At 42.0% G+C, this 23,322-nt stretch overlaps 2 protein-coding genes across 2 annotated transcripts; one reads left to right on the top strand and one right to left on the bottom strand.

The window, feature by feature from the left end:
- Positions 1–2,155: 2,155 nt before the first annotated feature.
- On the top strand, positions 2,156–4,672 carry LOC147881291 (pentatricopeptide repeat-containing protein At2g13600-like). Its single transcript, XM_087369868.1, has 2 exons — positions 2,156–3,809; positions 3,975–4,672. Exons 1-2 carry the CDS (start codon positions 2,396–2,398, stop codon positions 4,211–4,213), a joined length of 1,653 nt encoding a protein of 550 aa, XP_087225994.1. The 5' UTR covers positions 2,156–2,395; the 3' UTR covers positions 4,214–4,672.
- Positions 4,673–14,575: 9,903 nt separating this feature from the next.
- LOC147881292 (pentatricopeptide repeat-containing protein At5g27110-like) lies at positions 14,576–17,062 on the bottom strand. The gene has a single exon (XM_087402367.1). The coding sequence runs from the start codon at positions 17,060–17,062 to the stop codon at positions 14,576–14,578; it is 2,487 nt and encodes an 828-aa protein (XP_087258493.1).
- Between the last annotated feature and the right edge of the window lie 6,260 nt (positions 17,063–23,322).

Here is a 23,322-nt window from a genome sequence, read left to right on the forward strand (position 1 = left end):
GATCGTCTTCTGAGTGCTGCATTCACAGGACGTGTATCACCAGTCGGATTTTCATGGGCCACTACTGCTACCGTCACTGTTGGATTACCATGTGAAAATTTTTGTGGCTATTTTGCCAGTAAAGTGATTAAATTTTGCATGGACCCAAACATCTTGAACAATCCTAGCACAACTGACACCTGCTTTGAGAACCGTCGTGAAGATACCCATGCAATCGGTGGAACACCTGGTAGCAACAATGATCTATTGGAAAAATCAAGTCGAGCTCTATGAGCTTCCAACCAATCACAACCAATTGTTAAAGGAAAAATTTGATGCTGCAAAACCGTTGATTGGATGACAAACTTGTGAGATCCAAATGTAACCGGTACATGACATCCACAATAAGGTGTAATTGATCTCTGTGCATCTCCAAAAAGAACATTTTTAATAGGAAAAGAATATTGCGGTAGTTGAAATTGATCTACAAACTTCTTGTGTGAACAATGGTGAGAGAACTTCCTAAATCGACCAAAACCATAATTGGGGGCTGATTATATTGAGCTGCTACAACAAATGCCATAGATGGCCTAAGAGTTTTTCGCATCACAAGGGCACTCACTCCCGAAATGGTCCCAATTAGTATTTTCTCGAGACCAAGGAGGATTCATTTGACACTTTTGAATTTTGCAGTTGTGTAGAAGAACCCCGTGTTGCCAAAAATTGCCGACAATAGTGTTTGACGTGCCCATATTTGTTGCAGAAGAAACTTCGAGGATGGCCTTGTGGATCTTGGTCTGCTGGTAGCCTTTGTTGATCATTATATTGCTTTCTCATTAGAGGTTTACCATTCAATTGAGCATTGTGAACACAATCAATCTCCATAGGCGTCGGATTCTGAGAGGAAAGTGGTAGGATCAATGGTAAAACAGGAACTTGACCATCTAACCGATGGTACCATGCTGCTGCGAGTGCTTGGAGTGCACGCTTAATCTCCTCAGCTTTTTGTTATTCTGACCACTCATGATACTCTGCAAGATTATCAAAATGATCAAGGAGAGCACCATCAGCATGGAGGGCATTTCTAGTGATCAGGGAGAGCGCCATCAACATGGAGGGGGTTTCTAGTTTACTCTAAAAATCTTAGGAACTTTATTATCCGAGTTAATGCAATCAAACATTAACGTAGCCAATTTGTCCTCACGCTCAATTTATGTTTCCAACCTTTGTTTGGGTCATGATCTAAAAATTTGACCAAAATCATTTTCTGGGTCGCTTGATGAAGATATATACATGTGGCTTGCTGCTGTCGTTTTGTGTCATGTTCCATTCTGTCCATATCACTTTCTCTACCTGGCGTCTCCACCAAAAAACGTAACATGAACAAATAGAAGAATCCACAGAGAATGAACGAGAGGTGAGAGAAAGAACAACGCAAAGAATGCCGAAACGAAAAGCGTCCTCTAAGAGAGGATGTTGATTGATTTATTCAGCACATGTCTATAACCGTAAGCAATTGCTTACAAAGTCTCTTTAGACCTAGCCCTTACAATTTACACATGGTTGATTGACACGAGTTTCCCACGTTACGATACTTAGCTTTGTTGTGCCTTAGGCCCTTGTGCCTAGGGTTGTCCTTTTATTATTTATTATTTTATTAATTTAACAAATGTAAGAGGCTCAAATCTCCTTCGAGGATATTTGGCTTTACTGTGCCTAGGGTGCCCTTTTATGATTGATCATTTATTAATTTAACAAGTGAAAGAATTGAATGACTTTTGTCATTCATAAGGCCTGCCCAAAATGTTAAACAAAGGAGGTAGTGAATGGAGAGAGGGATGGAATGACAACAAAAACGAGGGGCCCTAAATCTTGAATGCTCAATGCCAAACTCCATTAGCGCACTTAACTCCCACTTGACGGGAGCCAATCAAAGCCTCACACCTATTTTAGAAGCAAATTAATATTAAAAATTCAGAACTTCTGCTTTACAAAATGAGAACAATTGCTAAGGCTACCCAGAGGGTAGGCAAAAAAATTTAAGAGGTAAGGATACACCTAAAAACGGCATGGAGTCCAAGAGTTGAAAGAAAACATTTTTGAGAGCAAATGATAAAGCTTAAGAGATTGAAAGATGTTAAATCTAAAATATGTACAAAACATGTTGGGAGGTTCATAGATGCAAGGTTTCTGTATATTTCATGTCTGAAGAGGGAAGTCATACTTGAACTAAAAACTCCATGGTTCTCGCAAGGCAGCTGGAAAGCCGATCGAAAGGCAGGCCATCGGAGGACACACAGAGGAACTGCCATGGCACACGCCTTGCTATTGCTCTGCATTTGGAAAGCCCATCGAGAGGGAGGCCATTGGAAGACAATTGCCATCGCACAGGCCTTGCCAATGCTGTGCTTCTTCGATGGAATCTCGTGCACGACGTTTTCAGCGACCTTACGTTCCTTGGGAAGCTCGAGAGGACGAGAAATTGGCTGAGAGGGCTTGTCTTTCACGTTGTTGCACAATCTCAATAAGCATCCATGGTTTATATCACAACAGAAGGACTTACGTCGATTACAAGCTTGGAGAAGTTTACGGGTTTCGCGGATCATGGCCGGATCAGATGACCCATCTCGGTGTTCGTGCCTGTGCTTCTCTCTTACGGGAATGTACGAGGGCAAATGCGTTGTCAAAGGGCAGACATGTCCACGCGTGCATAATCAAAAGTGGCTGGGAGCGAAACGTGTTCTTGGGAAATCTGCTCATCCAGATGTATGGCGACTTTGGAGGTCTGAAGGACGCACGTTCTGTCTTTGCTGGAATGTACAGACGCAATCTGTTGTCGTGGAATTACCTGCTGAGAGCGTATGTGCAGCATGGGCAGGGATTGGAAGCCGTGAAACTTTTTCGACAAATGCAATTGGAGATGGCGATGCCAAACAGGATCAGCTTCGTAATCACTCTTTCCGCCTGTGACAACCGAGTGGCTTTGACTGAAGGGCAGCAGATACACGTTTTAATTATAAACAGCGGATTTGAATCCGACGTATTTGTGGGAACGGCGCTTGTCACCATGTACGGCAAATGTGCCAGTCTGATGGACGCTCGGATATTGTTTGATCAACTCCCTGAGCGAAATGTGGTCTCATGGAATGCCATGATATCAGCGTATTCCCACCATGGGCATACAACAAAGGCGCTCAGCCTTTATCGACAAATGCTGGTGGAAGGGGCGATACCAAGTGAAGTCACATTTGTCAGCCTGCTTGATGCGTGTGCTAGCCAGGCGGCCCAAGATGAGGGCAAACGAATGCACACTCTCCTACGCTTTAATGGATTTGAATCAGAGGTCGTTTTAGCTAATGCCCTTGTCAATTTGTATGGCAAATGTGGGAGCCTAGAGGATGCTCAAAGGACATCTGAAAACTTGGCCAATCCCAACCTGGTGTCTAGGAATGCAATGATGGCAATCTATGCACGCAAAGAGCAGGGTAGCAACGCCCTTCAACTTTTCCAACAATTGCAGCTGGAAGGTATGATACCAAACAGTGTGACATTCATCACTCTGCTTTCTATGTGTGCCATGCTGGGAGCCCTCGCAGAAGGCAAGCGTATGCATGCCTACATGATGGGCAGTAATATTGAGTCAGGTGTAGTGCTGTGGACAGCTCTAGTGAACATGTATGCAAAGTGTGGCAACCTCATAGATGCCCGAGAGGAATTTGATGAAATGCTCGACCGAAATGCTGTGTCATGGAATGCCATGATTGCAGCTTATGCGCAGCATGGGCATGCCAAAGAAGCTGTTTCACTTTTTGAACAGATGCAGCCCAAAGGTGTGATTCCTAATGAAGTCACCTTTGTGAGCCTACTCTCTGCATGCACCCATGCTGGTCTGGTGGATTTGGGCTGGCATTACTTTGTTTCCATGGATAAAGATCATGGCATCAAGCCAAATTTGGAGCATTATAACTGTATGATAGACCTCCTTGGGCGTGCAGGATGGCTTGAACACATGGAGGTCTTGATCAAGATGATGCCATTTCGACCAACCGCAACATCATGGACGACCTTGCTGGGTGCATGTAGGATGCATTTTGATATCCAGCGAGGAGAACATGCTGCTAACTTTGTGTGTAGACTTGAACCAGAAAATGCAGCACCATTCTTGCTTCTATCAGCCGTCCATGCTGGAGTTGGCACGTGCAGCGCAACTTTCCAACTTGCAATCAAAGCATGAATGAGGATATGGGACAGTGCCCAAACCTGCAGCTGAACTGAAGTTGAATGTGGATCCTGAGAATAATTAATGCTGATCAAACTAATTAGGCTCAAACATTTTGGCTGAAAGATAGAACTCTTTCTTAATATGTGGTTTTGGTTTGAAGACTGATTGTTCTTTAGCATGTCTAGATCGGTTGTAAGCGTGGCTGCACTGTCTCGGTCTTGTCTAGTGGCAATCTTGTGTGCATATGTGGCACCATGTGTTCAAGAATGCAGCCGCTTTATAAAGCTGCCTTCTGGTGATCCTGAAAACAGAGTCAAGATCTACATTAAGTCGCTCTCCCAAGGCTCCTTAGTATCCCGATTCCCATATGTGGGCTGTCGATGCTGACTTATGTATAACCCACACACTCACCAAATCTCCTCTTTCAGAAGAAAAAGGATCATGGGAATGATATCTCACAGGACCTCCTACCCTTTTGTTTTTTGGACGTAATTTGTTAATCCAAGTACTTTTTTCCTTGCTCATATCTAAACCCCACTGCATCTTTTAAGGATTCAGGCTGCTGGAATATAATCTTTTAATTAAAGGGGGTTGTAGGGTTTAGGAGGAGTTTAAGGGTTAGGAGGAGGTTCCAGGGTTCAGAAGGAGTTCCAGGGTTTAGAAGGAGGTTCCAGGGTTTAGAAGGAGTCCAGGGTAAGAAGGAGGATCCAAGGTTCAGAAGGAGGTTCCAGGGTTTAGAAGGAGTTCCAGGGTTTAGAAACTCTTTATACCAATCAGCATTATGCCATAACATCTGTTCCTTATTAAAAAAGGAAACATTTGCAGTCAGTTTTACTCGACTTGGGGGTGTAGGTGTGATCTAGAGTCAGGCCATGTGTCTCCCCTGTGACCTCGAGTGCTTGGGTGGGTGGTGAGCTCTAGATTGTGCACTTAGTGGTTTGGTTCCTAGCTCATTATTTGGTGAATATGATCTTGGTAGAAGACTTTAGGAAGGGGTCGTCTGAGTGGTATTAAAGAAAATCTTTGCGCGAAGAATCATGGTGGAATGAAGCCTTCTCTCCATGAGTGGTTAGGTCTTTTCGGTCATTGTCACTTTGAGAACTTTTATCTTGTTAATTGATCTCTTATGCTAAAGAGGATCAAGGACCCTCACGATTTCCAGGAAGCAGTAAAAAAAGATTTAAGCTTAAAGCCATGGCTTCAAGGAACGCCATAGCTTTTGTGTTGCTTTTGAGAGCACTAAGGAAAGCTTAGCTTTATTAGAGACATATTTAAGAGGATGAAGCATGATTCAACTTACGAATCAGCAAGTACTTGCCTATGGCTGCGTTCTGATCAAGCGGACACCTGACTTGCCAAAGGAGCGTTCCTTGAAATGGCAGATAATTATTGGGAGGGAAAGGTTGTCTGGCACCCCGCCCACACCTTGGCCTCACATTTGCCCCCTGCTGTGGCTGGAGCAGCCCCTTATAGGGCCCTGTGGCGCTCGGCCTTTAAGGCAGTGGGTCTGCCCCTCCTGGGTGTTTCTAAAGCGAATGACCACCAGAGACTGATCTCGAGTAGGATCGCAGCCTGTGCGCCATGCCCCCTCAACAACATTTGATGCTGAGAGAGCCTTGCACCTTGATAGCTGACTGTATGGTGGCTAGCCGCTCCTTCAATATCTGGTTGCACCCCCCCGCCCCCCGCGGGGGCTCTCTTCACCTGGTGGCGTATGTCAGTGAGCCCCTTACGGAGCTGTATAATCTCTTGTTTGAGGTTATATCTATCCTGCTTGGCCTCGCTAGTGCACGGAGATCATGAACCTCCATGAGGATCTGCTCCAGGATATCTGTGGGGGCTAGGGGCTGCTGTGGATGGTAGGTATAGAAAAGGGGAGCAGAGGGCTGAGTGTGAGAGGAGGGGGGACTAGCAGTGCAAAGTGGGGTCATAAAAGAGGGCTGGGTGAGGGGTATTGGGGATAGTTGGAGAGAGATGAAAGTAGAAGAAAGGTTGAAGGGAAGGGGAGACATGGAGGGGGGAGCAGCAGAAATCCTAGTGATAGGCAGGCAAGAAGGGTGGCTGGCTGAGAGGAGAAAGAAAGAAAGAAAGAAAGAAAGTCTATTAACGTCCACTGGAGACCAAAAGGTCTATGGGACAGCAAGAAACCCTCTAGTACATCTGCTTTAGGGAGGGCACATGGCAGCTCCCAAGGAGTGCAAAAAGCAATCCCAATTATTTAGAGTACCTACATGATATTCTGGAGAGTAAACAGCCGTACATCAGTTTAAGACTCAGAGTCTTTGTTGTCCACTTCCACAAACACTTCCTTCCTGGCAGTTTGTACTTCAGTGTGAACAAGATCTTTGACTGTAGAGACTAGCTGCGGGGTAGGGGTGGAATCCTTACAAGATTTTACAGCCTCATCAATTACTGCCTGCTTACCAGGCCCTTCCAAGATGTGAAGTCGGGCCTTTACTTCTGCTAGCTCCAATCGTAGCTCTCACTGCCTGCTGCAGATAAAAAATCTGATCCTGTTGCCCGAGGAAGGTGGGAAAAATGGGGGCATTGTGGTAGCAAGGCTCAGACCAGAGGGGACCATCAAAGCTGATGCTGAGGTGGATGCCATAGTAGACTTTAAGGCTATGGGCTTCTGCAAGGCAGTGCTGTTGGGCTGAAGCCCACTGCGTGTTTTCCTATTATGTAGGTTGCCTATGGCATCCTGCTGTCTTTTCTGCTTGGTCTGCTGATTTTTTTTCCTCTCTCTTTGGTCTCCTTTACCATTCTTTCCTGTGCCCCTCTTCTATCTGTTTGGTTTTCACCTTGGTCCTGATTTGCTGCTGTTTTTGCTGCTGTTTATTCTTGTCAGTGTCATGGAGGGGAGACGAAATGGGGGCCTGTCATGTCCTGTATGGCTGTAAAAAGACCAGTGAAAGCCTTATTCCATTGCGCAAATTCCCAAAAGATTTGAGAGAAGGGTATTAACTTCGTGGGCAGCTTCTGGTCTCCAAAAAGTTCTGTTGGCTGCTATAAAGAGCAGCCCAACCTCCCGCAGGAGGAATAGGAGGGGAGGGGAGAGGGAGGGGAGGCTGTAGTGGAGAGAGGGAAGAAGAAGATGAGAGCAGTTGAGGGAGGGAGAGGTGTAGGAGTGGGGGAGATGTGCAGGAGTGGAAGAAGAAGCTGAGAGGCGCAGGATGCAGGGAGAGGCGCAGAGTCGGGGGCACAAGAGGCATATATGCGGAGATTGATGGAGATTGATGTGCAGAGGCGTTGACTTGGAGATTGAGGGGTTGTAAGACTAGGTTAATGCGTTTAATTGAAAGGGGGGGGGGGCAGATCAAGTAATTAATTAAAAGTCTATGAAGATAGGTCTTAAAAAGTCTTAGGCATTATCCACCTTGGGTGAGGCCCTCACCTTCCAAAAGAGAGGAGTCACCCAGCTCAATTTTAAAGCCGATTTCGGGTATCATGTTGACCTTGGGTGTATGGTCAATTTCGTGGCCTTGCTCTTGACAAGGCCCTCCCCTTCCGAAAGAGAGGATCCACCAAGGTCAGTTTTAAAACTGACCTTGGGTGGATGAGCTTTGAAATCGATCTTTGGTCTCCTCGACCTTGCTTGAGGCCATACACATACTAGGAAGAGGAGCCACCCATAGCAGCTTTTCAAAGAAACTTGGGTATCCCCCACCTTGCCTAACGCCCTTACCTTCCAAAAGAGAGGAGTCACTTAGAACCAATCTTAATTGCCCTCCTCCATGACCAAGGCTCTCCCTTGTAAGAAGGGAGTGCTATAACAATGGTTATAAAATAGATCTTGAGTCCTTTAAGAAGCTGAGGGTATCAACCCAATATTAGGTTTAAAGCCAATCTTGGTAGCACCATCTTTTTGGAGTAAGGCAAAGTGAGCCATGGTCTTCTTAAAAATAAGTTCAAATGCACCTTCCTTTTAGGGATCCCCAAGCTTAGTTTTAAAATTGATCTTGGTAAACATCGCCTTTTTGAAGGAGAGTAGCTAAGATGTATCTTCTCAAGGATACACTTCCACCAATGCCTCTTAGTTAGGAAAATTCCTTGGATTTATTTTAAAACCAACCTTGTGTCCTTTTAGAAGGAAGGGCCTCAAACACAATACAAATTTGAAATCAAGCCTCCGGCCATGCTATAGAATGTCCATATGCTAAGCGAGAGAGAGAGAGAGAGAGAGAGAGAGAGAGAGGCCTCAATATGGTGATCTTGTGCATGGTGCTTTAAATACTTTTTGTTGGCTTCTCAATTGTGTAACCTCAAGGATGTCCCTAAACATTCATCTATCATTGGATGACTAATCAAATCCGTATGCTCAATAAATACATAAATACTTTATGTTGGCTTCTCAATTGTGTAACCTCAAGGATGTCCCTAAACATTCATCTATCATTGGATGACTAATCAAATCCATATGCTCAATAAATACATTAAGTACATCAGATATATCCACTTCAAGTTTCAAAAGATAACACCATGTGTCATGTTGCAATCAAATAGCTATGGGTCAAAGAACAAAAATAGATATGTTTTTGCATACCTATATTGATTACAAGGTGATTATTTTTAAAGGATAGAGATGGGTTTCTTAATCGTTGGTCATATCCATAAAGATATTGTTGCATTGTTTAGTCATTCTTTTGGGTAGTTGAGGGCAAGTCACATTCTCACTATAGCTCAATGAGTGCACAAGCTCAAGCCCTGTGCCTTTTCTTTATGACACAAGCTCTAAACTTCAAAGGGTTTATTGATGGCTACCTATGCAAAGTCTAATTTAAACTCATTAGATATCAAAGCCATTGTGGTTTTGTTTTTTTATGTAAGATTGACATTCCAATAATGCAATACAAAGCGAATCATATACAGGATCATTGGACACCAAAGGGTGGTGGCATAAAGCTATGGGAAAGAGACACTCTTTGAAAACCTTTGTTTGTAGTTTAAATGGAGTTGGGTACCAAAGGAGAAAAGAATCCCAAGAAAGTCAAAATTCCATCTAATGTGCTTGACAAAGTAGAAGCAAACTTATGAATCGATGACATAGTCAACAAGAGCTTGTGGATTGCACCACAATTCAACGATCTTTAATTGTTGTTGGGTTTATTTGGCTAAGTAGATAAGCCAATTGTCTTTCTTTTTCTAATGAGAAAGAATCTATAAGATCGTGTGGTTTTAGTAAATTGCCATTCTAAAATGTGAAAAATGTAAGATTTGGAAGTGTGTTCTAATGAATTCAAGGATATAGGAACAGTCACGAAATGTTATCGGTGTCAAAACTACATGAATAATTATGGATAATAATATTGCATCATCTGACAAATAACTCATTCCCAAGATTAACAAAACAGACAAAAAATACTGATCATTCCTAAAATTAATTAAACAATAGATACATTCTCTAAATTAACAAAACCAAAGATCCACTCTCAACAAAAAAAGAAATTCCTAAGATTAACAAATAATGGATACGCTCTCTAAATTAGCAAAATAGAAGAGCAAAACAAGAGATTCCCAAATTAACAAATTTGATGTGCTAGATTGAAGATGATGATGGGCAATAAAGATGAGAAAACTAGCAGAAATGGATTCTAATATGGGAGAACGTAAGGTCCTATTTCATTTTTCCAAAGTCTTGGGATTCTCCCAAAATTGTCAATACTCTCTTCAGGAGTGCACAACCAACATGGCTAACTACACCTACTCATATTTTGAACATGATGATGAATATATACATCATTACCGCTTTGGATAAGGGTTAGGGTTAGGGATTGTCCTATGCACCTTATACTCTTCTTTAGAATAGCGCAATTGACACTATTCTTAACATTAGGTACAAAAAGACCAATTATTTGGTCCTTACATAAATTATGTGCATGGTATCTGGTAGATAATAATATGTATAGGTATGTCATGGATTAGGTTTAATGTACCAACCCTCCATATCTATCAGCCTATGTGTATGATGAATAATCAAGTCTTCATGATGTGATGAGGTGATAATGTTTAAGTGTCAATCCTTCACATGAGAAGAATTGTGTGTATATGGGGGATACAAAATTGGGGAAGGACTTGTTCATACTCATGCATGCTCTCTTCCATGTCCCTTCTAACTATCTCCTTGTCATGCCACCTAGCTATTTTACAAAACACACACACACCATATGCAAGTTTCTAGCTTTTTGGTAGTTTATTATTCTTATGCATCCAAGTCAGAGTGAATCTATCAATACTATAAAAACATTCATTTATGACTACTTTAAATAAATACTATTGTGTATTCCTCCATCCATCTTTTGGCACTATATGTACACGATTGTTTAAACAAGTAGTTTGGCATATCATATTCAAGGTATTTTATGACAAGGTTCTTGAAGGCCAAGCAAGTTGAACTAAGAACACAATTCTAATACTGGCACTGGTACAACAATTCATCTTAAATTGATGATGCATTAGGAACCATACAAGAACAACATGAACATTCTCCTTTCTTTTTGTTAGTTATTGTTGATTAATTCAATAATCTACAATAGAATACTAATTCAATGACAGGTTTCTACGTGAGAAACAATGCCTTTCCATGCCAAATTATAACGATGGCCATTTCATGGTAAGAAGTTGTGCATGTAAGTTACGAAAATAATTGCATCCATTCTCACTAAATGCTTGTATAGAGTAGAATGTTTTAATTGAAGAGGCCTTAAGCACACTCTTAAAGAAGACTTCTACATAATACAATTTCATGCTATGTTTATCAAAACATTCAATTTCACTCAACAAAGAACTCAATGCAAATTGTATGTGTAATTGATAACGAAAGGTTCCCTCAAAAAATCACAAATTAAGTCCATTCTTATTAAATACAAGAAAAGTGTTTGTACTAAGAAAGCTTTACGCACATTGCTAAGCAAAATAAATTTCATGATCATAATACCAAGAACCATGGACATCTAGAAATCATATAAAATAGATTTTCATATGATGTCTATTTTTTGGAATATGTCAAGTTGATTGGATTTAGCCCTCCTTAATCTATCATACTTAGAACACATACTAATGATGTCAAAGGGAAGGTTAATCATAAGCCTTCATGTAAGATAAATTTTCTCTAGGAACCATGTTTTCCCTTAGTACATGTAAAACTTTTGATGTCTTTATCCCAACATGAATTGAACAATTTGCCTTTTTATGACTTTTAAGTTTATGATTCAGCATCCAATACTAATGATAAAGACGCACATGTTAACTTATGAAAAGGGGGTGCAGTTTTTGGAAAATAAATATTCAACTACACAATTGTGAAGGTTATAGAGAAATATGAGTCCACATGGAAGGTTTAGTCTCAAAAAATTTTAAAAGTGACTTAGTAGAGGCAATAACATTAAATGCCATGTTTTCAATGACAATTAAAGCATTACTTATATAGGGAATGGAATACTTTTCTACATTTTCCCATTTACTCACAACTTCATTCCCTGGATAGTGAAATTATAGGGACTTCACTAGCTTCAAAACGTGATTTTCTATACATTCACCACCTCATTTCCTAGATAACAAAGCATACGTATGTGAGGAATGGATTTTACTAGAATCAAAGAGGTAAATGCCTATTTGTAAGTAGAATATCTAGTCTAAATTTGAGATATAAAAAACAATCAAAAGTCTCTTGTGTCAATTAACATGCAAATTGCAAAATTCACAGTCACATATAGGTTAAATGCAAAAAGCATAGCAATAGTATCATGATAGAGGATTTTCAGGATTGTAAAACTAGGTGTAACCAAATGATTCACATCCTTGGGTTGCACCTATGGTCAAACCACGCACAAAAATGCTTACAATGTGTGGTTTTCACGAAATCTGAATTCATTTGAAAGGTTTGAGAAAGACATTAGGAGATATCGTACTGGTGTTGGTTCTGCAAGTCCATCTTCTTGTGGCATGTCATTGATGGATGGACAACATGGTGACCTTACGAGGGATTTGCCAACAAGATCATCATTGGAAATAATGAGGCCTTGATTCTTACAATCAAAGGAAATATTTCAACACAACTTAAGATGAGAAACTTGGGCTTGCTCCACTATTTCTCAAGTCTGGTGATACGGGAAAGACATCTTTATGCCTCAGCTTCACTAGGTAGATCAGCTTCCCTGGAATTTCAAAATAGAGCTGTAACTCATATGGATACAAGTTAGAAAAGCAGGGGAGATGCGGATAGCAAGCAACATAGGCAAGACTTGGGAGCTTCATATACCACTATCCATCCTCTTACATATGTAGCTTCTTGTAATGAGAGCAATGAACCAATAGATAGAACCACACATCAAAAACATGCTAAGAGAATATATTATACATAAGGGGACTTTATGGTAGAGCACGAGAGGTCAAACTTAGAGGCTCTTGTTATTCAGATTTGGCAAAAGATGGAGAGACATGTAGGTCTACCACTGGATTTTTCCAGCTAGCTCAAGTCTTTTGGAGTAGCAATAACACTTCCTCGAGAGGCTGAGAGTATACAGCCACAGCTGCAATTTGTTAGGGCATTTGGCTCTGATGTGTACTCTCATGTACTCTTTTTCAGTAGGAGGGATCCAACCTAGGATTCTTTGTGACGAAGAAAGTTCTATTGCACTAAAAGCTTCATGTGTATCATGCCCATACAAAGTTGTCCTACCTCAGTTCATTCAGACAGAGTGCATGAGAGGTTGGTTGCAGTAGTGTATTACCCACTAAAAGTTCATTGCACTAAAAGTTTCATGAGTACGAGACAGGTTGGCTGCAGCAATGTATAACCCCACTATAGTTGTATTGCACTAAAAGCTTCATGTTCTGATGCCCACACAATGTTGTCTTACATTAATGAGAGAGAAAGAAGGGGGCGGAGGGGGGGGCTGGTTGCAACATTTTATTATCCCATTACCAGAATCGTAGGGAAAAAAACCCTGGATTGAATTATCGTGCTTTGCTGCATTTTGTGCGTGATTGCAATTTCTAGCTTATGAAATTTGCAACGTTTTCGGCAAGAGCTATCAAACAATTATTCTTTAACAGTCCCTTACGTCTTTCAAAGCTAAGAGAAGTCTCACAGAGAAACACTTAGTGTCAGCTAATAACTTTCTGCAAGGCTTGAAGAGGGCCTCCAGCTCTTGAGAGGGGGAGAGGATAGTTAAGCTCCAACTCTTGAAATAGCAACGCATCCCACTCTTGTAACTCTCCTATTTTGCAAATATAAGCTCCCTTTGTTGCATTTAAGCCTTTGTTGAATTTGGTGTTGGAAGCCTTGTGTTGCCGCACAAGGACGCACGAATGGAAAGTTGGGATTTGAATAGAGGGCTCAGAAGTATCATCTACTGATGGGGTGTGGAGGATAAGCATGCCTTCTCCTTGTTTTTCTTCATTGTAAATTTTAAGCCTTATGTGCTTGGTAGATACTTTATTTTCATTTTAAAGTGATGGTCAAGCCAAGCAAAGGTTTAGTCTTTGGGCCATTTTTCCAAGTGGCTAGCGGTCTTGCAAGAATATGTTTTATTGTAAAATGGGGAATGATTTATAAAATACCCTTATTAATCTGGAGACCGATTCAACGTTGAATTGCCTTTCAACAGTGACTGCCGGGGATCATTTATGGTGGCATCTTCCTGATTTTGACTTCTTACTTTTTCCTTTTGGGCTATACCTGAACACGAAATTAGTAAGCATAGATAGCAATACATGGTCATTTGATGGTATTTAGTATCATCAAGTCAATAATGGTGTCTTTGATGGGCCATTAATATTGAGGAGATGCAGGACTTGATTTGCCACCCCATCTTTCCAAACCTACCATACATATTAATAACAGCAGTCCCAACAAAAACCTCCTACTCCAATCCACCAGCAATATGTCTGCATGAATCTCCTTTATCTTGTGCAAGAGCCATGAGGTGACAAGATGGACCAAGAACAATGGTAAAGATCATGGAATTTGGTCTCAATTCTGCCAACACTTATGCTGTATTTATAGCCGTCCATGAGACCACTTTTTGCTCATGAAACTAGTGAAATACCCTGCTTGTGTTTACCAGCTGCCAACACCACACGTGCAACAAGAACAGTCCCCTCAATCAAATTTGACCGAAATACAGACTTTTGAAAGCCTGCATGTATGTCCTTATGCTATGTCCACCAAATCACTACATGCACACAGAATGTCGACAAGAGACCGTCAAGCATTTGGCAAACATGCATCGAGCACACGCAGCTCTGGCAGCTTCTAATCACTAGAAATCAATTTCTGTTTCAGCTCTTCCTCCATAGTAAAGGGGCACTTCAATCATGCGCAAGGGACAAAACTTCCACACTGTTGCAGGAATTTCCTAAATCGAATCTGGTTCACCAACTGCTGTACATCCAAGAATTGTCTTCTTGGCCTTCCTTCAAATGCTGCCAAGCTGCTGCTTCACACTTATCCATCATAACTTTTGTCAGTTTTGCTACAACATCTTGCCTCACATCTGCAGCATACATGTTCGAGAGCAGCACATAAGGTGCAGTTATCTGTGGGTCCAATTGAACAATATTCTCTGCTGCCCACTTCCCCCGATCAACATCACCATGGAGCCTGCATGCACCCAGCAAAGTCCTCCACACAATAACATCCGGTTCCACTGGCATCTCAAGGATGAAGCTCTCTGCCTCCTCCAGCCTGCCAGACCGACCAATGAGGTCAACCATGCATGCATAGTGCTCTAATGTGGGTTTGATACTGTGATCTTCCTTCATTGAGCCAAAGTAACACCAACCCTCATCCACCAAGCCTGCATGGCTGCATGCACACAGAACACTAAGGAAGGTTATTCCATCTGGCTTTACATCTTCCATCTGCATTTGCTGGAAAAGGAGGAGCGCCTTCTTTGCATGCCCAGCATGGGCATATGCCGCAATCAAGGCAGTCCATGACAAAACATTGCGACTACAAATATTCTGAAGGACCCTCCATGCATCTTCCAGACTTCCGCACTTGCCATACATGTTTATAAGGGCAGTTCCCACAGTGACATCTGACTCCAAGGCACTATTCACTATAGTCATATGGATCTCCTTGCCCTGTGGTAGGACTGCCAGACTAGAGCATGCCACAAGAGCATTGATGAAACAGTACTTGTCTGGTTTCACCCCTTCATCTTGCATTAACTCATACAAGAGGATGGACTCCTTGAATTGGCCATGCTGGGCGTAGGCTGCAATCATGGCTGTCCAAGAGAACACATTTCGAAAATATAGTTTGTCAAACACCCGCCTTGCCTCCCCGACCTCCCCAAACTTGCCATACGTGTTGATAAGAGCAGTCCCAACAAGGACATCCGACTCAAATCCACCGTCAATGATATTTTCATGAATCTCCTTACCTTGTGCTAGGTCCATCAGCTGACAAGATGCACCAAGAACAATGACAAAGGTTACAGTATTTGGTCTCAACCCTTCCCTCATCATTTGTCGATAAAGATAAAGGGCCTCTTGCGCCTGCCCATGGTGCGCATATGCTGCAATCATAGCCGTCCATGAGACCACATTTCGCTCATGCAACTTGTAAAATATCTTGCTTGCATCCTCGAGCTTCCCACACTTACCATACATGTGCAGAAGAGCGGTCCCCACAATCAAATTAGACTCAAATCCCGATTTTTGAATGCTAGCATGTATCTCCTTACCCTGTGCTAGGTCTGCCAAACTAGTACACGCACAAAGAATGCTGACAAATGTGACCCCGTTTGGCTTCATTCCTTTCTCCTGCAGTTTGTAGTAAAGTTCATATGCCTCCTTGCTATACCCATGCTGGGCGTATGTTGCTATCATGGAGTTCCATGAGACCACATCCCGGTCATGCAAATTGTCAAACACCTTCCATGCATCCAGCACACTCCCGCACTTGCCATACATATTGATAAGGGAAGTTCCCACCACAACGTCTAGCTGAAATCCACGATCTATAATGACAACGTGAATCTGTTTACCATGTGGTAAAGCTGCCAAACTAGAACAGGCTGAAAGAATATTGATGAAAGTGACCCTATCCGGTTTCATCCCTTCCTCTAACATTTGTTGATATAGCTGGAGGGAATCTGCGCACTGCCCATGGTCGATGTATGCTGTAATCATGGAATTCCATGAAACAACATACTGCCGATTCATACTATCAAAAAGTTCTTGTGCATTTTCCAGACTCCCACATTTGCTGTACATATTAAGAAGGGCGTTTTGCACAACTGCATCCGCAAGGAACCCACTTTCTACTATGCTCTCATGAAGCTCCTTACCCTGCTCAAGGTTTGCAACAGTGGAGCATGCACTAAGAGCACTAATGTAGGTGACTTTGTCAGGTTTGACCCCTTCCTCCTGCATCTGCCGATAGAGGTGGAGGGCCTGCACACTACGGCCATGCAGGGTATACGCTCCGATCATGATAGTCCAGGAGAACACATTCCGTGTGGCTTCCATTCTGTCGAACACTGAAAGTGCATCTTCCAGAATCCGGCACTTGCCATACATTTGGATAAGAAGGTTTCCAAGGAATCTGTCCGTGGCACCGAGGCTTTTGATAATGTGGTCATGGATACGCCTGCCCTGTGCGAGAGCATTTGCATGCCCGCAATCCCGCAAGAGTGAGGCGTAAGTATCGGTGTCTGGGGAATGGGCAAGTCCGCTCAGCTGAAGCAGAGGCTCCGTCAAGCGTGCTTGCCCGAGATCTCGTGTAAAGGAATTACTTGGATCCTCCCTGAGAATTTTTTGTACGAGGCAACTCTTGATTTTGAGCTTCTGCTCGTGGCTAACAGAGACGTTACACTTGAATCTCAGGGCCTTGGCAAACTCTGAAACCATTCTCTCAACTCCATTTGTCCAAAAGCTTTCATATCACCATGGTTAATAACCCACATTATGAGCTATCGCCATGTGGGTGCACCTTCCAAGCTCTATCTAAGGGACTTAGCACATGGAGGAATCTTTTTGGCGCCACGGGGAGGCCTAATTGAAGGCGAGGCAATGAGACGCAAAACTAGGTTTTTTCCCGCACTGCCACGTGCAAGAAGGGGGTTGGCAGCTTGCATGGGAGTTGCACGACGATTTGCTGCCACGTGTCTTACCTTTGGCTTGGGTTTCCTAGCCACGCTGCCATGCCCAGCAAGGCGGTTGGCAGCTTGCATGGGAAGTGCGCAACGACGTGCTACCACGTGTCTGACATTGATTGCCTACGGCATCCTCCTGCCTGGCCAGCTCCAGCACCTTCTTCCTCTATGAGCTTCTGCTCAATCTTTCTCATAGCACAAGAGTACTAGTCCAGAAGCTCCCGCAATTCGCTCGTACTCTTCCTTGTGAGTTGTCGGTTTGATCTTGCAAGATCTTCAGGTGCTCCGTTGCGCTATATTTTTGCATGCATGCATTGCCCATGCTCTTGACTTCACCAGGCATGGGCAAGTGCACGGGGTAATCTATAAGGGGTGGCTTCGCCTCTTCCAAGTTGATGAGTTCCATAGAATAGACGGTCTAACCATTACAAAGAGAGTTCCTATTGAAGGAGGGACGTCATCATTTTCTCCACGTGTTGATGCAACAACAACAGTTGTGTAAGGTGAACCATCCGATGGGGCCATTTCTTTTGTCCCAGACAATGTCATACGGAGGTACATGCCCCTGGGCAGTCAATCAGATGGAGAATTTGAGGGCATCATTTGTATCATTTATCGATACAGTGGCTTTTGTCATTGTCAAAGCGGATCTTGATGGGCCTCCAACCAACCAGATAATTATCGTGCAAACGGGCCAAATTCTGAGGATCGTGCAATGGTGAGGATCAAACACTTGAAGAATCAACATAGCCCAATGGCAATTGATATTATCCATTTCTTTATCCAAGCACTGTTATTGCTTTGTGGCAACTTTCTTTTGTTGCGGACAGGAGAGTTTGTCAATGAGGGCATGTACATTGCCAAAAACATTTCATACATGCGTGCGAGGCATGCTTTGGGAGTGTTCAATTTTACCATCTTGGGTGCAGTTCATAAAGGAAACCTCCAAATGACATTGTGTGATGCATTCACACGCAAGGTTTCTCAATTAGTCTATGGGAAGAAGGCCTAGGATCCTTCCTTGGCATGAACTTATAACACTTTATAAAACACACTTGCAATAATCATGTACTCTTTTGTAACAGGTGATACGTGTTTTGCATTTCATCAACCTCAACAACCCTCTTGTTGAGTACCATTGTGACACTTGTGGTGGGACTCGAGTCCGCCGAGATCTTGTGCGACCATATTGCTACAATTGCGACTGTGCCCAAAACATTTCGTAGGTGCCTTGTTTGAAAGCTTGTGTTGTCTTACATGACAGTTCACAAGTTGCTGCTCAAGTTTGTGGCCCCCATGTGAATGAAGCCCTTGGACTTGATTGTCTGTTCTTGGAGTTCCACAACCATAGTGTCTTTACGACATGATCCATGCTGCTCAAGAAAAGATCCACAAGGGAATTCACAATTAACAGTTCAGGATTTGTTACTACGTTCAGAGAGAGTGTGTAGTTCAGCCATAGTTGCCACATACTTTTCCATTGTACATGGCCGTTGTGTTGTAAATGTGGTCCAACCTACTTTGCCTACCCCCCACTTTGAACATTTTTCATCCTGTCGTTCCTTTTCATTGTACATATGTTTGCCCTCATCACTAGATTGTGCGACCAAAAAAACCCCAAAAAAGAGTTCCCCTCCATTGTAAATTCTACAGTTATTCAAAATTTATATATACACTTTGTAAAATAAAAAGCTTATTTTTTTATATCAATTCAATGCACTTCTTTTTTCCTCATACTTAGAGCCACAATACGTACACACAATGCACTATCGACGTACATGCATGTCACGTTGTTCGATTTGAACCTTACGGACCTATACTAAATTCCAAAAGAGCCAATTGCCTTCTTCATGGATTCAGAAATTGACTTGGGTTCTTACAATGTTGAATGGAATGAAGAGTTTATAAATAAAAAACCAGCGAGACGACAAACACTGACTTCCTTACTTGCTTGATATCTTTCTATCCTACGTATGGTTACAACAAAATGTTTGCCATGCTTAAAGAAAACACCATGAGGTTGGACCAGGATGAGGACACAATATTGCAAACACCACAATTCCCTTATGAAGAAGGGCACCAGATGGATGTTCTGAATGATGCTGCAATGAATGCATTTCAAAATGCTGCCTCTTGTCGTCCATTGGTCTTCAGTTGCCTTGGAACACTACATGCCTCTTTCAAACACTCCCTCTCTGTCCTCACATATGATGGTCAATCAGTCACCCAAGCACAGAAATTACATAGCCCCCACTCCAAAAATAGCTGCACATTACTCATAAGCGAATCAACATGCCCTGCCACAATTGCTCCACTCATACAAATACAGAAGAAGCGCACATTCAACATTTGGACAGGAGACGAGGAGGCGTGCTTGATCCAGCTTCTGCAACAACAAATGGACTTCCCAGCAAAAGCAATTACAAACCTCTACAAGGGCCATTATCCGACCAATAAACACACTCTTGAAGGAACATGCAATAAGATTTATAAGGTCAAAATAACAATGTACCACTCAAGTACACCAACTAAGGGAAACAACACAATCTTGTGTTTCCAAGGACCACAATGTGTCCCCATCAACCCTGTCAAACAGGGTGCCATGCTCCTACCTTGAAAGGACCAAACTCTTTGAAACGCAACAGTGCCACTAACAAAGCAATGGCAACATACCTTGCAAAAATCAATGACACAGCAAGTACCGCATGCTCTCGTTGTGGATGCCCAACTTTTAGCTCAAAGTTAAAACATGTCAACACCAACCTTCAACGCTTCGTGCAAGAAGAAAGTGTAGTTATCCCAATACCTCCAACAAGTTTTCGAATGTGCTCATTATGCTATGGCCAACTCCTCCTGAACAAGATACCCAAGTTTTCAAAAATGAGGATGCGCATGTTAGCAAAATTGAGGAACGTCTCATTTCCATGAGAATACCTTTTGCACAAATCAGGCAATTAATGTATGAAGGACAACTTGGTCTCCATGGTAGCATGATCAATGTGTTCGTAGATGTCGATAGGGCACAACAAGTCCTCCTGAGATTTATAAGTGATAGCGTAACAATAATGGTTGCAATCAAGTGTCGTTTGCATTATGACCATAATCACATCCGTGGTTTAATGCACCCAACATTGACAATGCAAGCACTGCAAGAAATGTTGGGCAGCCCGCTCTACCAAAAAAACAATGTCAGAATCAATATTGATTGGTTGGAGCACATGCGATAACTTCATCGCATGAGGAACAAGAAAGTCCAAATACACGACAAGACACATATAGACAGATTTTAAAACAGATACGCTGGTCCATGGCATTTACACAAGCTAGCAAGTTATTGACTTTGAAGATAAGCCAATAGTTCTTGCCCCATCCCAAGGCTTTTCCCCTCTTGGCCTTTTCAAGGACAAACACTATGAGGAATTGCCATTTCCCAACTCTGTTCTATGGGCACGCTCATACATACGACATACTGAACCAAACAAGTTATCAAGAAATAGCAAAATGGAAACTACTAAATGAAGACAAAAGGTTTGTAATCAATCGAAAACTTATTCTTCAAAACCATGAAGGTATTGGTGTAATAGGTACTATCATCAACTTGGGTACACATGTGAAAAGGTCAATTGCAGGGGGCATCCTTTCAAGCAAAGACAGCAATAGTAGACACAAACATTGAGAAACTGTTACAATCCAAAATTGTATACCGTGACCTTGTTTGTTTAAGGACATCGGCGGACTACAAACAATGCCTGAAAATCAACCTTTTTGCGATGGTCAAACAACTTGGCCCGCCTACATTCTTTGTGGCATTGTCTGCAAGTGAAAAATGATGGGAGCCACTATTGAAATGCCTTCATGACACAAGAAAATAAGGCCGGGCAAGATACAAACCAAGGCCATTGCAACATCCATAAACTCATCAAATCAGACCCCATTACAACAGCTTAGTACTATGTACTTATATAAATTCAAAGCTTTGAAAACATTATTATGCCAAGACAATACTATATTAAGAGCAATACTTGATTTTTTCTTTGTAACGGAGTTTCAAAACAGGGGTAGCCAACACGACCATGGTTTGATTTGGATAAATGAGGCCCCCATTTATGGAACTTGTGATGACAATATCGTGTCAAAACTTCATTGCCACATACATCACAATATCGTGTCAAATCTTCATTGCCACATACATCACAATAGATAACACAAAACTCAAAAACACACAAAACGATTTGCAAATGCATAGACACTAGACAACATGCGAAAAAAAGGAAAACAATTCCGGTTTGGGTTTCCAAGGCCACCAATGCAATATACAAAAATTTTGGAGCCGCTACCCGACAAGCTCAATGCAATGCCTTACAAAAGAAATTTCAAGGTGGTTATGCAAGCGTTGTAAGAACAAATAAACATGGAATTAGATTTTGATGCATTCCTTCAAAAAAGATCTATGACAATGAGTACAAGCACACGCTAGGAAGCAGCATTTCACAACCCAAAATCTTTTTGGAAAGACAACCGAAGGACATCTACACAAACAACTTCAACCTAGCTTTGACAAAACTTTGGGGAGCAAACACTAATGTCTAGTTCACTCTGAACCCTCACGGTGCATCCTCTTACTGCACTTTATATATCACAAAAATGGACAAGGAAACCAACGATGCAGTAAAAAATGCAATCATACAGAGTTTCGAATAAGGCACTCCCACAGATGATTGTGTCCGAAAAGTTTGAAAAGTTGGCAATGCAATCTTGAACACACAGCACATGAGCATGCAACAAGCCATGCACCTATGCCTCTCACTCCCACTGACAAGCACAACAAGAGAATATATATACATAAACACAAGTTCGTATGACAACGGTACACTACTCTTAAAGTGCCGCACCCAACTAGAACACCGCCATCCAGAAATCACAGACATCTTCTTTGATGGTATAATCACAAAGTACAAAGATAGAGAACAAGTCCTTCAAAATACCTACTTGTCTTCTTTTGCAAGCAACTACACAGTTGAAAGACGAAGCACAAAGAAGAGAAAGTGTGAATGAATAACACGCTTTAACAATTACAATGCAATGAAAGACCCCAAGAACCACTACAAGGAACTCTGCCTTCTTTATTTACGATTCCATTCCATTGAACACTCACTAACCAATGACTTCAAAACTTGGAAACACATGTACAAACACCATCGACAAACCATTGATGAGAACCAAGTAATATTTCAAAGAACTCAAACACATCTAGCTACATCAAACATTGGCAATTCAGACACTTCCATAACTTCCAGCAACGAAGTGTCCATACAATCAACAGACCAAATCGACCTCGCATATGAGATGGAACCACACAAGGAAAAAAGCAATCTCTACAACCTCCAACGATGCAAACAAACAACTATATCAAATGAATCATATTACATGATGTTAAGGAAAATGAACAGTGAGCAACAATTGCTCGTAGATGACATTCTACTAAAGAAACACATTCAGCCAAAGAGCTGCTTTGGCTTATTCATATCAAGAAATGCAGGGGCCTGCGAAAAAACTTTTGTTGCAATGACAATAATGCACTGCCATGTTACTATTCAAAAAAAGAAACAACAAATGTCGAGCTCCCAAAAGCCCTGCTATTGGCATATACTGGCAAGGTAGCAACGAGAACAATTGGTGGAAATACGATACATGCAACTCTACACTTAACTTTAGTAACAAGCACATACACAAGTCTCTCAACAAGCAAGCTATAAATTTTGTTTGCGCAATATCAAAATGTTGAACTGGTGATGATTGATGAAATTTCACTAGTCGGATTGAATACTTTCCTTGCAGCAGCTGACATGTGCATGCGAGAAATAAATTATAACCATGATGAGCCCTTTTGTGGCACTGATATCTTGCTTTGCAAGGAATTGTGCCAGACGAGTCCAATAAAATGCTCTTGGATCTTCTCTGCGCAATCATATACAACATCAATGCTGGGCTCTTTTTGGAGATTGCACATCCACT

The sequence above is a fragment of the Dipteris shenzhenensis genome, chromosome 31 (genome assembly GCF_047967505.1).
Source record: "Dipteris shenzhenensis isolate YYH24624 ecotype China chromosome 31, Dip_SZ_1.0, whole genome shotgun sequence".
Classification (NCBI taxonomy): Eukaryota; Viridiplantae; Streptophyta; class Polypodiopsida; order Gleicheniales; family Dipteridaceae; genus Dipteris; species Dipteris shenzhenensis.